General features: G+C 44.2%; 1 protein-coding gene across 1 annotated transcript in view; it reads left to right on the top strand.

Moving 5' to 3' along the window:
- Nucleotides 1–15,654, top strand: part of ARG2 (arginase 2) — a 27,810-nt gene continuing 12,156 nt past the window's right edge. Inside the window, exons 1-2 of the mRNA XM_036842488.1 lie at nt 1–250; nt 1,157–1,229. Of these exons, the coding sequence (XP_036698383.1) occupies nt 140–250; nt 1,157–1,229 (184 nt within the window). The 5' untranslated portion in view covers nt 1–139. The remainder of the gene's footprint in view (nt 251–1,156; nt 1,230–15,654) is intronic.

Consider the following 15,654-nt stretch of genomic DNA (forward strand, 5'->3'; position numbering starts at 1 on the left):
GCGGCGGTGACGTCATGGGTCGGCGCGGTGGGGTGCGGCTCGCGCGCCGGTAGGTAACCACTGCAGGCTGCGGTGCTCACCCCAGGCGGCGAGCCGCACGTAGCAGCCTCTCGCTAGTCTACGTCCTGCGCTGCCCATCATGTCCCTGAGGAGCAGCCTCTCGCTGCTTCTCCGTACGCAAGCGCGCTCAGTCCCGAAGAAGTCCGTCCACTCCGTGGCTGTCATTGGAGCCCCATTTTCACAGGGACAGGTGAGAACTGGGACCTGGCACCTTGGTGCAGGATTCCCGCCCCCTCACCCCAGCCTGGAGAAATCGGGACCGGTGGGAAGAATGGGGAGGTGAGAAGAGGATGGGGAGAAACGAAGAGGGGACGAGGAGGTGGATTCCCGCGATTGGGCACCGGGAGAGCACGTGGGATTTTCCTCGGTAGAAGGAGGGAGGGGATGAGGGCACCCGGTTTGCCACGTGGGCAGGGGGCAGCGGGCTGGTGGGTTTCTTCGGCCTTACCCCCGAGGAGCGAGAAAGTGGTGAGTTCCGCTTGGGGTGATGGAGGAGAGGAAAGGAGGGAGAGGATTTCATGGAGGGGCTGGAAGAGGAGAAACCGACCAGAATCCCCGGTGGAAAATTGAGGGAGGAGAGGTTAAAGAGAGAGACCGAGGATTTAAGGCTCCAGGGTCCATTCTCAGAAAGAGAATTAACTGGAAAGGAAATTGGTGCTTGCCTCTCTAGCGGCGGGAAGACGGAAGGGGCTGTTTTGTTCTCTCTTCAATGAAAGAAACCTGCAGTCGTGGAGAGGTCACTGGTGGAGAAGCCGGGGCTCGGCCCCGGCCTGCGACACGTACACCCAACAGCCAGATTCTGACTTGGCTCAGCCCCTTCCTCTGTCTTGCCTCCACTTGCCCTTCCCACAACGAGGGGCTTGGAAGGTTGATCTGAATCCAGTGATTGTTGTTTCTCCTCCTTCCCTGCAAGTGTTTGAAATGACCAGACCTCAGGTGAAAAGGATAAAAGGAAGGGCTGATGCTGTCACAGGTTTTCAGAGGGATCTGTTGGGAACTAAATATAGCATTGCAGACTTCTGTATTTTTGTGAGCTAAAGTGGTCTTATTTTCTAGTCATCTTCCCTCATATCTAACTGTGTAATTTATCTTACAGAAAAGAAAAGGAGTGGAATATGGTCCCACTGCTGTAAGAGAAGCTGGCTTGATGAAAAGGCTCTCCGATTTGGGTAAGTGGCTGGATTTTAGAAGTCTGAGGGCTGGTAACACGCCAGTTCAGAGTCTTATTCCCTTATATCCAGGAACTGCACAGCGTCAGCTGTGTATCTGGAAAGCGTTTCCCATCCTCCCTTGGATTCCACATGCAGCTTAAGATCTATGGAGGAGTCTTCAGGCAAAGTCTTCTTGCAACAAAGAGCCTGTGTGGAAGGCAAGGAGGCGGAGTGAGGCAGGGCCTGGAACAAGCTGCTAGTGACCGCAAAGTGGTGCTGAGCAGGCTGGCTCTCACTCCCACTGTACAGTCAACCTTTCCCCAAAATTCTAGCTTTCCTAACTCAGTCAGAGGTGCTTATGATTCATCCGTCTACCAGTTTCCTCTCTTCAAGTCATTCATTTCCTCCTTAGGTTTAAGAACTTTCTATTACTGTAAGCAGACCCTTAGGTCTGTTTTCTCCAAACTTCCCTGATTATGAAAATCACTTGGTTTACTTGTGAGAAATAGAGATTCCTAGGCTTCTCAGTGGATGAGTCTGGTTTATTGGCTCTGAGGTAGGACCCAGACACGTGCATTTTCACAAGCACCCCAGGTAATCAAAAGTGACGTTGTAATCTTGATAGTCTTGTAATCTGGATAGTACTCTAAACGTACAGAACCAGAGGTAATTCCAACCCAAAGATAAATGCCATTTATATAGTAAAGGAAAACCTTGTTAGTAACAGGGTACCAAATTCCAACACCATTATGGTAGGAAGGTTCTTATATCTAACCCAAATGTTTCTAGCTGTTGTTCAAGGCCATTTCCTCTATTATATTAGGGCCATTCACATATCTCTTCTGGAGTATAAAGTGCAAAAGGCATGGCAGTAGGGAACTATAGGTCCTGGAGATACTAATACAGAATCTAGGTGAACTACAAATCCCCTACCCGTGCTTGCTTTGAAACCTCCTCTGCTGATCATTGAGCCCATTCCAGGGGTGGGTTATCTCCCTCTAAAACAGGAATAATGAAGTCACCGTGTGTCTTCCATACACCTCTGGTTACATATGGATGTGGTGTCTTGATTTGAATACTCAAACCTTTTCTGTTAAATAATAAAGAGACCCAACTGAAGAAGGAACTATAATTAATCACTTTAATAATTCTCCAAGTTTACCACCAAAGATGAGAGATAAGACTTACACTTGGGCTTCCCTGGTGGTGCAGTGGTTGAGAATCTGCCTGCCAATGCAGGGGACACGGGTTCGAGCCCTGGTCTGGAAAGATCCCACATGCCGCGGAGCAGCTAGGCCCGTGAGCCACAATTACTGAGCCTGCGCGTCTGGAGCCTGTGCTCCGCAACAAGAGAGGCCGCGATAGTGAGAGGCCCGCGCACTGCGATGAAGAGTGGCCCCCGCTTGCCACAACTAGAGAAAGCCCTCGCACAGAAACGAAGACCCAACACAGCCATAAATAAATAAACAAATACTTAAAAAAAAAAAAAAAAACTTTCACTTAATGTGTCACAGGTTACCTAATGGGAGGAAGTTGTCCCCCCTCCCCCTGGTTATAAATGAAGATACTATCCCTTTAAATCAGCTGTACACATTCTTTTTAAAAGCATAATTTTACACTGAGGGAAAACAATTTCTGCTAATCACTATTTTTTAATACCTGGTAATCCTGCAGCTCATCTGATAAACTGAGCCTGGCTTTGCTCAAATTGCCTGCTCATTGTTCTACTCTGTCTTAAGAGACTTCTGACTAGATTCAACTGTAGCCTCTTACGCAGGGGACATTAATAATATCCAGCTGAGGCTGCTGAATGAGGGGGAAGGGAACATTTATAAGCAGCTTCTCTTACTCATGCTTTGTACACCTCCTTTCCTGCCACAGCTCCTGGTATTTTTCCACTCCAACCTGGGGAAGCCATTCTCCCTAAAATTCCACTGCCTCAAATACTTCCTGTGTAAATCTCCAAGCTAAAGTGATGATGAAGCTTCAGTTTATTTGGTCTCCCCTTTAATTTTTTTTCAAATAGTTTTAGTTTTACAATTTATATCCTTACCCTGTAGCTGATTGGCAGCCCGGTATCACCAGCGGTCTGAAACAGAATCTCATTGCATATTAATAAGATTGTGGCACTCAGCAGATTTCCAGCATGTGGTTTTGGCTAATCTCCAGAAATATGTTGGAGAAAAATACCAAGAGGAGTTTCAGTTGCTCTATTCTGAAACAGCACCAAATAAGCAGCATGGGTCAAATTTCAAGGGAGAGAAGACCCATGGAAAGGTAGCTCGTAAATCCCTTTGTTCCTTGCCTTCTGCTCTGATGTCACAGGCTGCTGCTGTTGCCATGGCATCAGTTATACTTCCTGTTCTCTTGAATGAATATATTTGCCTTTGTCTGGGTTTTTTTTTTTTCCTTTCCCTGGGCTTAGTAAGGACACTCAATGGTTCCTCTCTCAGGTAACCACTTATTTTAGTATATAAAGAGAGCCTGAGAAAAATGAAGAAGTAATTGCTCTGGCAAGGCTTAGGTGTAGTGCCTCTGCTCATGATTCTGGTTAGCTCTTATAGCCGTGGCAATTTTCCCTTTTTTCTTCAGAAGTAGGATGAGTGTTCTGTGGGTAAGATAGTTATAAACAGTTTGATGTGTCTGTCATTGTAATTATGGTAATTTGACCCAGCTGTGGTACTGAAGCCGTGACAGCCTAAATGAACTGTATTCCCGTGACCAGCCAAGGGTCCTGGAGTTCAGGAAGCCACATGGGAGCTATTCTGGTTCCTCTCAACTAGGCTAGGGACATTTATTCTTCTGCTCCATTTGGTGCTCCATGAGAGAGCAGAGCAGGCAACTCTGGTTGAGACCCAAGAATCTGGTCTGCTTCAGCAAGAACCAATAGAGAGCCTGAGATAGTTTAAACATAGAGGTATGAGAGCTGTTCGTTTGGAACAGATTGATATGTGAGTGCAGGGGTCAGTATGTGCTTTCAGTGTTTGGTAGAGAACAGCAGCCATCACAAATTTAGTTTTATGATAGTGATGCTTCAGCCTGGCTCCCATCTTACCACCACACTGAAACTACCCTGAGCAAGCTCACTGATTTGTCAGCCTCTATTTTGCTGGACCTCTCTACTGCACAACTGACCACTTTATTCCTGAAATATTCTGTTAGGACACTACTCTCTCCTGAGCCTCCTCTCCATTGCCTGGTCCTTCCTGGACTCCTTTTTGGGGTCCTCCTCTTCTTCCCAGCCCTCAAATGCTCATGTCCCCAGTGTTCCACCAGCTTTGTACTAAGTAGCCTCATCTCACTGTCACAGATGTCTCAAACTCTATAGGTTCGAAACAAAATTCATTATCTTCTCCCTCAAATCTGCTTGTCTTGCTGTCTTCCCATTGTCTGTTTCACACTATCACTCATTATCTAGTTACTCAAGTCAAACTCCAAGACCATCAGAATTCTTCTGTCGTCCCTTTTGTTCCTTACTTCTGATCACAAAGTCTTGTTGACTTCTTTTCCCCCTTCTAAATGATTAGAGTCCTTCCCATAATGGCCCTGCTCTAGTTCTGTCCTTCTCACACACAGATCTAATTTTCCAATAATGACTCTTGTCCCATTTTGCCTGCCTCAGTTCATTCTTTACTGCAACCAGACTGATCTTTTTAAGACTATTTTTCTCCTTTGCTTAGTCTTTCCATGGCTTTTTACATGCATCCATGCTTCTCAGTCTTGTCATTCATATACCATCTTTGCTGACTTGCCATATTTTTTTTTTGGTGTTTTTCTTTAAATTGGCTTTAAAGCTTTATACTTTTAAAATGTAGCCTGCCCCTACAGTAAACAATGAAATCTCAGGCTTGTGCTAGATGCATTTTTCTAATACATTTTCATTTTAATAGTTTTACATTCTGGTATTTGATCTTCAACCACTGGTCGTATGTGTTCCATGCTTAACAACCAGTAAGACAGATCCTCTATAATTTGGCCCTCTTCTACCTCTTTAGACTTCTCTCCATCCACATTCCACCTCATTTGTGTTGTAACTGGGGTTGTGGGCACTTGACCTAGGCCCCATCGACAGAAACACCCACCCTAAACCTTGTCTTGACATTCTGGAAGAAGGGGCAATAAAGAATTCATTCTGTGATGGGCAGTTGTGGCGGCAGTTCTAGCAGTAGCTTCTGTCCAGTGTCAGTGGGGTCAGCCATGCAAACTGCAGTGCTTCCTTTTCCTAGTAGTGGAGGAGACAGCAGCAGTGGTATCTTCACTGGACCAATCTGCAATGTGACTTTTGGGGCCATTATTTCTGGCAATGTGACCTTTAAGCCACATTTTGGTCCTCTTAAGATGATTCTGGGAGTTACCCAAATTGAAAAAACTGCTTTTCTTTAAATTAGCTAGAACGGTTTCTGTTGCTTGCAGCTTAAAGATCCTGACTGATAAATCAGTTTACAAATTCCAGTGAGAAATTACCTTGTGGATTGGAATATGCAAAGCCCTCTCTCCCCAGGCCCTTGATAATAAATTCTTATTCTTTTGTTTGCTTTTTTTCCCCTGGTACTTGACACAATCTTTTTGTATGTTAATACAACTCATTAGGTTATGCTTTCTTTGGTCTTTTGTTAATCTAGGAGTATGTTTTAGTCCCTTTGGATTTTAGCAACTCCTTGTTCTCTTGGTGTTGATTTTTGAACTATCATGTTCCTTAATACAACTTCTGAAATAGCAGCCTAAAGCCTTTTCTTTTTTTTTTTTAATTTTTTGGTCACACCACAGGGCATGTGGGATCTTTGTTCACTGACCAGGGATCGAACCCGCGCCCCCTACATTGGAAGCACGGAGTCTTAACCACTGGATCGCCAGGGCAGTCCCAAGCCTAAAGCTTTAATTTAAAACCTCTTCAAGTTCTAGGCATGCCTCACTATAGTAAACAGACCTACCTTAATGTGTTACTGGGACTTAATTTCACTTTCAATGTTCTATATCTTAAGCATGGTGGAGGTTACAGGACTGCATATATCTGCCGAAACTCATTGCACTTAAAGTGTCACTTAATATAAAGTATGCATTAAAGCTGTTTAAACATTTTCAGGTTTATTTTTTCTTAGCAGCTTTCAGTCACTAAAAACTATAACAAGTTCATTGTTTGTATATATTCAAAAAATTTGAGCACTACTAAGCTTTAGGTACTAGGAATACAATAGTGAACAAAACAGAAATACCTGTTATCATGGAACTCTCATTCTAATGAGAGGTGGTTGGAAGCAGATATAAGTAAAACATACAGTATGTCAGATGTAATGAGCGCTATAGAATAAATGAAAGCAAGGGATGGGGAGATAGGGTAAGCACTGCAGATGTAGGTAGGAGGCCTCACTGAGAAGGGGTCATGTGAGCAGACCTTTGGGAGGTAAGGAAAGGAACCATGTGCATATCTGGGAGAAAAGCATTTCAGGAAGAGGGTAAGTGCAGTAAGTAAAGTGCAAAGACCCTGAGATAGAAAAGTGCCTGGAATGTTCAGGGAACAAAAAGCTGTTCCTGAGGTCTTGCCAGTGGTTGTCATGTGGGAAGGGGAGGGCCTTTCTACACTCTTATCTCCAGTTTTTCAAGAAAAGCCAGAAATCTGGGTTCTTACGGGAGATTTAAGAAAAATGTGATATTCATAAAATGGAGTATTGAGCCATAAAAAGGAATGAATTGCTAGTTCATGCTACAAAATGGATAAACTTTGAAAGCATTATACTGAGTGAAAGAATGCAGAAGACCACATATTGTATGAATCCATTTATATGAAATGTCCAGAATAGGCAAATCCATATAGAAAGTGATTAGTGGTTCCCAGGGGCTGGGGGGAGAGGGAATGGGGAGTGACCGCTAATGGGTACTGGTTTCTTTCTGGAGTGTGACAAAGCTTTTCTGGAATTAGTAATTTGCTAATGCCTTGGCAAAAGCATACATCACTGATGAACCTGAATATAGGCAAATCTATTATAGATGTTATTGGCATTTGGCAAATTTCAATATAACCATATCTTTCCTGCTTAGAAGAAGGCAGCAAAGAATTTAACTTACATCTTATATTTCAAAGTTGTTTGATACCTAACATTTACTATGTTCTAGGCACTGTGCTAGGTTCTTGCTATTATGTGATTTTTTTTTTTTAAACAAGTTTGGGATTATCCATGCATTTTATTATTATTTTTTAAAATATTTGTTTATTTATTTTGTTGCACCGGGTCTTAGTTGCAGCAGTTGGGCTCCTAAGTTGCGGCTCAAGCGCTCCTTAGTTGGGGTTCACCAGCTCCTTAGTTGTGGCATGCGAACTCTTAGTTGTGGCATGCATGTGGGACCTAGTTCCCTGACCAGGGATCGAACCCTGGCCCCCTGCATTGGGAGTGTGGAGTCTTATCCACTGCACCACCAGGGAAGTCCCTATTATGTGATTCTTAATCTTAAGAGCAAATTATGACACCCATTAGGATGGCTAGCATCAAAAAAACCCCAAAATAAGAAGTGTTGGTGAGGATATGGAGATATCAGAACCCTTGTGCACTGCTGGTGGGAACATAAAATCATACAGGTACTGCGGAAAACAGTATGGAGTTTTCTCAAAGTTAAAAATAGTTACTAGATGATCTACAAATTCTACTCTGGGCATATATCCAAAAGAATTGAAAAGTAGGGTTTCGAAGAGATATCTGTGCACCCATATTCATAGCAGCGTTATTCACAATAGCCAAAAGGTGGAAGCAACCCAAGCGTCCATTGATGGATGAATGGATAAGCAAAATGTGGTACAAACATACAATAGAATATTAGCATTAAAAAGGAAAATGGCATATGCTATAACATGGTGACCCTTGAGAACATTATGTTAAGGGATATAAGCCTGTTGCAAAAAGACATACTGTATGATTCCACTTATGAGGTACCTAGATAGGTCAGATTCATAGGGGCAAAGTAGAATGGTGGTTCAGGGACTGGGGGAAGAGGAATGGAGACAGATGGTTTAATGGGTAAAGAATTTCAGTTTTGCAAGAAAGTGTTCTGGAGATGGGTGGTGGTGATGGTTATGCAACAATGTGAATGTACTTAATGCCACCTCATGGTTAAGACGGTTATTTTTATGTATATTTTACCACAATTTAAAATTAAAAAGGAAACACTTAAAATAAGTTAGAATAGAATATTCTAAGAACAAGGAAAGTCACTGGAGGTTTTAACTTCTTAGGGACATAATGCTGTAGGCTTGAAAATTTTTTTCAACTTGTTATTTAGCACACTGTTCTATAAATAAAAGCTGAGAATGGAAAAAAGTAAAGTATGGCCTGAAGGTCATACAGTCAGCAGTAGAAGTAGTTGAGAACCTCATTTCTTACCACATACAATCTAGCCCCTCAATTGGTGCAGTCAGCTGCCTTCTCAGCTCTTACCATGGTTGAAGAAACTGAGTGGCACCATCGTAAAGGTAGGGTCTCCAACTTCTTCCAAAAATCCTGTTTCTCATGATGGCTATTTGAAATCTGTACCCATAATCGTCCTGTTTTTCCAACTCAGGTATGAACTCCCTAACTTCTAGCTCTTCCCCCCATCATCCCCCAGTTAGTTGTATCGACAAAGATGCTATTACACTGTCCTCAGAGGATGAGGTATCCAGTCCTTCCTGTATTAGGTAGGTACAATTGCACGTGATAAGAGCCCCAAATAAGCGGTTTAAGAAAAATAGTTCACTCTCTAGGAAATAGTCTAGAGAGAAGTCCAGAACTGGTTTGGAGGCTCAGTTCCTTGAAGTTCAGTTCCTAGATTCTTATCTTGCTGCACTACCAGCAAGGCCTCTATCTAATGGTCCCAGATGGCTGTGGCCTCATTTCTGGCAGCAGGATGGGAAAATAAACCAACAAGCGGGCGAAGGGAGAACTTGTGCTTTCCCTTAAGGAAAGTTCCCAGGACACTGCTGCAGGATACCTCTGCTTATCCTTTTGGCTCCAGTGGGTCACATGGCCACAGCTAGTTGGAAGGGAAGACGGTGAATTTAGTCTCTTCTAAGGGGTCGTGCCCCAGCTAAAATCCTCTGTGGAGGAAGGGAAGAGCAGATATTGGACAAGTGGCTGTGAGCCACACCATCTCCCTGTGCTTTAGATCCCATCCCTTCCTGGCTCCTGAGGGTTCTTGTTCTAGCACTTAGCCCTTCTCTCCCCTTGTTTCTCAGCGTCTCTCTACTAACCTGTCCCTTCAGTAAGTAAGTGCAAATCTTGCCCACCTCCCATCCCCCTCTGCCGTATGTAGCCTTCTAGCTCTTGTCCAGTTATTTTGTTTCTCTTCAGAAACAAAATAACTGGCTTCCCCACTGCCTTTTCACAGGTCAACTTGCTATAATCGGGGTCCTGGGCCATCATTGCAACGAAACTGGTTTTGCTGAGGTCTCTGACCTCCTACTTTTTAATATGGTGGACCCTGCAACATTCACATTCGACACTATTACCCATCTTATCTTATTGAAACTGCTACCACTCTCTTCTGATTTTAACTCTTCAGGTTCCTTTGCTAGACCCTCTGCTGCCTACCCCTTACATTTTAGTATTCCTCAGGGTTCTGTCCTTGACCCTCTGCTTTATGCTGTCTCAGTTGGCAATTTGTCCATTTCCACAGCCTTCCTGTTACCTGTATGCTGATGCCTCCAGAGCTTTGTCTCCAACACTTATTCCCCCTCCCTCCCAGCTCCAAACCTGTATACCAGCTGGCTTCCATGTATCTTCTTAACTTTTTATTACAGGAGTGTTCAAACATAAGAAAAGTAGAGACGGTAACATAATGAATTTGATAGCTATCACCTAGCATCAATTATCTATACCTGGCAAGGTTTCTCACCCCACCTCCATACCTTTTGAAGCAAATCACAGACATCATTTTGTTTCATCTGCAGATATTTCATTATATGTCTTCAAAATACAAGAATGCTTTAAAACCTAACTACAATACCATTATCACACCTAAAATAAATATCAAATACCAGTATTGTGGAAATATAATTTAAAAATATCTCCCATCTGAGAACCTATCCACGAAGTTGGTAGAGAAGGAAAACAGTTTATTATTGAATAAGCATTAAATCGGGCGATCTGATAAAAGACTGCAAAGACAAATCTTACTCCTTTCTGTAGCCAAGCAGATGCAACACAATCCATGTTTTCGAGATTAATAACTAGTCCTCCAGTTAGAGGACTTTGATAGTTGACCTTTTGTCACATGTAGCTCATCCTAACTTTATCATGGAAATTGGAGTGAGTACCGGTTAGCTGATTGGCTTTATCTGGACAGGAAACAAACTTCTCATATCTTAAAGGGGGGGGATAGTTTTTTGGCAAATTGAAGCAAGGGGCCCACCACTCATACCCATAGAACTGGGAGGTTGGGGCCCTAGATGTTTGTATTTCAAAAAATGGTTCCTGGGCTTCCCTGGTGGCGCAGTGGTTGAGAGTCTGCCTGCCAATGCAGGGGACGTGGGTTCGAGCCCTGGTCTGGGAAGATCCCACGTGCCGCGGAGCAACTGGGCCCGTGAGCCACAACTACTGAGCCTGCGCGTCTGGAGCCTGTGCTCCGCAACAAGAGAGGCCGCGATGGTGAGAGGCCCACGCACTGCGATGAAGAGTGGCCCCCACTTGCACAACTAGAGAAAGCCCTTGCACAGAAACGAAGACCCAACACAGCTAAAAATAATAAAATAAAAAATAAAAATTAAAAAAAAAAAGACTCAGTGCTTTCACTGCTGTGGCCTGGGTTCAGTCCCTGGTCGGGGAACTAAGATCCCACACACACACACACAAAAATGGTTCCCAAGTCCTTGAGGAAACATTCCTGGGTTGTGAGGCCTATTTAGTCATTATAAAGATTACATACATGTGAAAAGGACAGAGAAAGAAATTCTGAAACACAAGGGAGGAGAGAAGTTTTTACCCTTATTTTCAACAGAGATAATTAAGTCTTTTTTCAACTTGTATCTGCCCTTACACCAGTTAATGTTCACATTGCCCGACTGATTTACACTTTTTGTGTTTATCTTTTTACAGTTTGAGTTTGGATCCAAATAAGGTCTGTATTGTTATCTCGTAAGTCCTTTATAGGTCCCTCCTGTTTTCTTCCTTCTTCCTTGCAGTTGATCTGTAGCGGAAACTAGGTCATTTGTCTGCAGAATCTCTCAGCTTGTATTTTGCAGATCACATCCCTGTGGCATCCTATGACATGTTCTTTGTCCTCTGTATTTCCTTTCTACTGGCTATTGGATCTAGATCCTTGGTCAGATTCAGGTCCAGTTTTTTTTTTCTGGCGGTTCTGCTTCGTAGGTGGTGGTATACACTTCCATCAGAAGGGATGTCATCAGCCATTGAACACTGCCTAGATTTGAGCCATTAACTTGTTTCCACGTATTATCAACAGGATAGTCTCTAACACCCCAATGTCAGAGTATCCAAAACTGAACTTACCATCATCTCCACTCCCTTCCCCTGTGGTTTCTCATCTCTGATGGTAGCAGAGCCAGAAAGCTGGAGGGTAAACCTTCTCTCTCTCCTCCACACCCCTCTAAGTATTGCTGGAATCTTGTCAGTTCTGTCTGTCTTGTCTTTACAGCCCCTCTGGGAGCTGCTCTTCTGCAGGCCAGGCCATTTTCTAGAGGCCACCAGATCACTAGATTAACAGTGCAGATTTTTTTTTTTTTTGTCTGTGTTGGGTCTTCATTGCTTCGCACGGGCTTTTCTCTACTTGCGGTGAGTGGGGGCTACCCTTCGTTGCGGTGCGCAGGCTACTTATTGCAGTGGCTTCTCGTTTCGGAGCACGGGTTCTAGGTGCGCGGGCTTCAGTAGTTGAAGCACGCTGGCTCAGTAGTTGCGGCATGCGGGACAGTGCAGATTTGATTTGTCACCTCCTGACTTGAACCTTAGTAGCTCCCTGCTGCATTTAGGACCTGGGCCCTGCCCCCTCCTCCTTCCTCATCTCTCTGCAGTCCTCCCGGATGGACCCTGGGCATTGTTCTGTAGGGTTGAAGGTATGTGCTTCTGCTTGGCAAGCCTTTGCCCTTTCATTCCTGGCTAAAACCTTCAGGATTCAGGTACTGGTTCTTCTGAGAAGTCCCCTTGGCTCATCCTGGGTCTGAGTCAGCACCTTCCCCTGTTCCCATCACACCCTGTGCACAGCTGCATCATCGCAGTTTGCACCGGCCTGTGCTTTCCCTGCCTGTCTTCTGACCAGGCTGTGAGCTCCCTGAAGGCTGCAACCAGGTGCACAGTCAGCACACAGTTAGCGTTTGTTGAAGGACGAAATGGGGCAAAGCATCCAGGCTTTCTCCTGGAACTTCATTCACATCGTGATCCGTGGGATTTTCCCAGATCACTATTTCCTTACTCTCAAAATGGTTTGTTCCTCAGAAGCCCCCTGGTTTCCCAGATTTTAAAAATGTTTAAATTGAATAACTGTCATATATCAAATTTTAAACTCTTACAAGGTGTTGGGCTACCAGTTGATGAATTTAGTCAAGCTAAATGTTGGTAAGTGGCGATGGCTAGTTTTTGCCTCCTTTTTTGAAACATACTTATTCCAGGACCTAAGTAGCTAATGATGGCTGCTTCAAGTAAGGCTGACCTCTAGTTGCTTTAGAAAGGAGTGGCATTACTCCTTTAATATCCAAAATAGCACATTCAGAGGCCTAGAACCTAAGGGGATTACTGTGGTTGGTTTAAATAATTTAATCCTTGAATAAATTTACTTGTCCCTCTCTATTAATGACCAAGCTCTCTCTTTTTTTTAAATGTTTTTATTTATTTATTTATTTATATTTTTGGCTGCATTGGGTCTTCGTTGCTGTGCGTGGGCTCCCTCTAGCTGAAGCGAGCGGGGGCTACTCTTCGTCGCGGTGCGGGGGCTTCTCGTTGCGGAGCACAGGCTCTAGGCTCGCGTGCTTCAGTAGTTGTGGCTTGTGGGCTCGGTAGTTGTGGCTCACAGGCTCTAGAGCGCAGGCTCAGTAGTTGTGGCACACGGGCTTAGTTGCTCCGTGGCATGTGGGATCTTCCTGGACCAGGGCTCGAACCCGTGTCCCCTGCATTGGCAGGCAGATTCTTAACCACTGCACCACCAGGGAAGTCCCCCAAGCTCTCTTAATAGTGAGGGTGTATTCCTATAATAGGTGTGGTAATGCTAGGATTTGAAGAGAAGGAAGCATCTTTTTGGCCCCCTCCTCCACCCCAAGAAGCCAGAAACACAGAATAGGAAAAGAAGTAGAAAATACCTTCCTGTGTGACCTGAGAACTGAGTCACAGCAGGGTGTAGCGCTGTGGTTAGGGCTTTCAGAGAATTGGTGTTCCAAGTGAAATCGGCCATGCCTTTATATTCTTTTACAGGGAAGGTAGAAAATTTGAACTGTGTGTGACAACTGGGCTCCTTAGGAGCTATTTCAATGAGAAATCAGTGGGCCTGTGTATGTTTGCTACTTCTCACCAAAAACTCTTGTTCTTATCCAAATGACATAGTTGTATTGCAAACAAGTTTTGGGAAGTCTTAGATTACACCATCTATTGCAAAGAAAAGGGTAGGGTGGGGAGAAAAACCACAAAGATGCCTCAGCTAGTTGACCTAATAATGTAACCCCTAGCACGTGTAGGCTTTTCCTTGTTATCTCATTTCAATACTTGTAACGACTGTGTGAGGTGGGACAAACTTAGAGACTGAACTTGGTTGGAGATCTTGACTCTTCTGGGAAGTTAGGGGCCAAAGGACAGGGATTCTTTCCTTCGCGTCTGTTGTGGCCACTTGACCCACTGTGGCCACCTCATCTCCTGTGCGCTCTGCTTTCAGCCTGGAGTAGCGTGGAATGTGGTGTCTGGTTTGTTGAGGTTCCTTGTGAAACTCACCAGGATGCTAGCCCAGGTATGGGGCAGGGAGCTACACATCTGGACTGGTTAACTGGCAGAGCTGTAGTCACTAGCCCTTTAAACCCTTTCTGGAACAAGGTGGAGCATCAAGAATTTAAAGAAGAAAGATCACATATTCTGAAAAGCAATATTTTAGCCCCAGGGATTGTCGCTGTCTCTTCCCATGGTTAGATATTGGAGTAGCTTGAAGTTTTGTCAGCATGTTAACAACAGATCTTTTTCTCAGAGAAGCTTAACAGTCTTGTTCGGAACGAGGGAAAGCGGTTATGTTGCAGTGACCCGTGAAGCCACAGGAACCCTCCTCTTACCTCTGCCCCCACCTGTGCTGGAACCAGGCTGTCAGGGTGCCGTCAGCTGACAGTCTGCCCAAGAAAGCCTGAGTTGGCTCACCATGGTCTTGGAGGTGCTTGGAGGGTTGACATGAGTTGGGTTCAGAGGGGCATACATTACTAAGCCTACCCTCAGCAAGTGGTACACTGTTCTTCGAGAAGTTCGGATGTGGCTGGAGAACCAATTAGCAGGAAACATAAATGGTGCTGCAAGTCATCTCAGTTACATGTCTTGAGCCAAACTTTTGGGCTTGTTTTGTATTGGGATTTTTTACTCAAGGATCACATTCATGCAAAGGTATCTATTAACATCACGTCTGTATCAGCTGATCTTGAGGTAAGCTCCGACAGACGTTAGATGGCCATGTCTGAAGTGACTGGCCTGGATGCCCGGGGTCACCTTCCATCCTCGAGCCCCTAGTGCCACTGTCCTTGGTCTTCCTCATCCATGGTCTTCACTGCCTCTGAGAACACCTCCTGTTGAACAGGAGAACAGAGTGGGGAGGAAGCGGGTGTCGAGAGGGTTGGTTGGAGCAGTCTCATGAGGGACTTTGAAGAAGTGAACTAGAACAAATAGGTGTACTTGTGTGATATGATTTCTTTCCCTGAAGCACCAAACTTATTTTGGAGGCTGGGTCTAAGGAAGCAAAGAGCTGATTCTTAGATACCCCAGGACACATGGTTCTTGAGGTTGTACAGCCTCTGGGAGTTAAATGCACTAAACAAAATTCAGACCCCTGCATTTTATTGGTGGTAGCCAAATGAGTTTACCTTATATAACAGTCTCTTCAAAGGTTATTACCCAAATCACATTTTAGGGATAAGAGAAATTCTGCTTACTTCAAATGACCTGAATTAACTGGCATTCCTTTCCTAGTTTAGACTTAGAGTAAAACTGCAACTGTTTTCAATAGGATGGTCTTCCAGGTACAACTCTGAGGTTCTAAGAATTAGCAGATGCCATCCTTTAAAATATTGGGAACTCCCTTTCTGTGGAATGAAATCTGCTGTGTACAATATTTGAGTCTGTAACTTTAAGAGCCACCAGTGTTCTCTCAGCACCAAATAAGAACTCAGAGTCTTTGTTTTTCTGCATGTTTCACTGACTTGTTATTCCTGACAAATCATAAACATTCATCCTATTCAAGGACAGTTCGAAAAACTGTACACTAATAGACTCTTAGCTTTTCTCCAAGTCTAATA

This window comes from Balaenoptera musculus, chromosome 2 (genome assembly GCF_009873245.2).
Source record: "Balaenoptera musculus isolate JJ_BM4_2016_0621 chromosome 2, mBalMus1.pri.v3, whole genome shotgun sequence".
In the NCBI taxonomy this organism is placed as follows: Eukaryota; Metazoa; Chordata; class Mammalia; order Artiodactyla; family Balaenopteridae; genus Balaenoptera; species Balaenoptera musculus.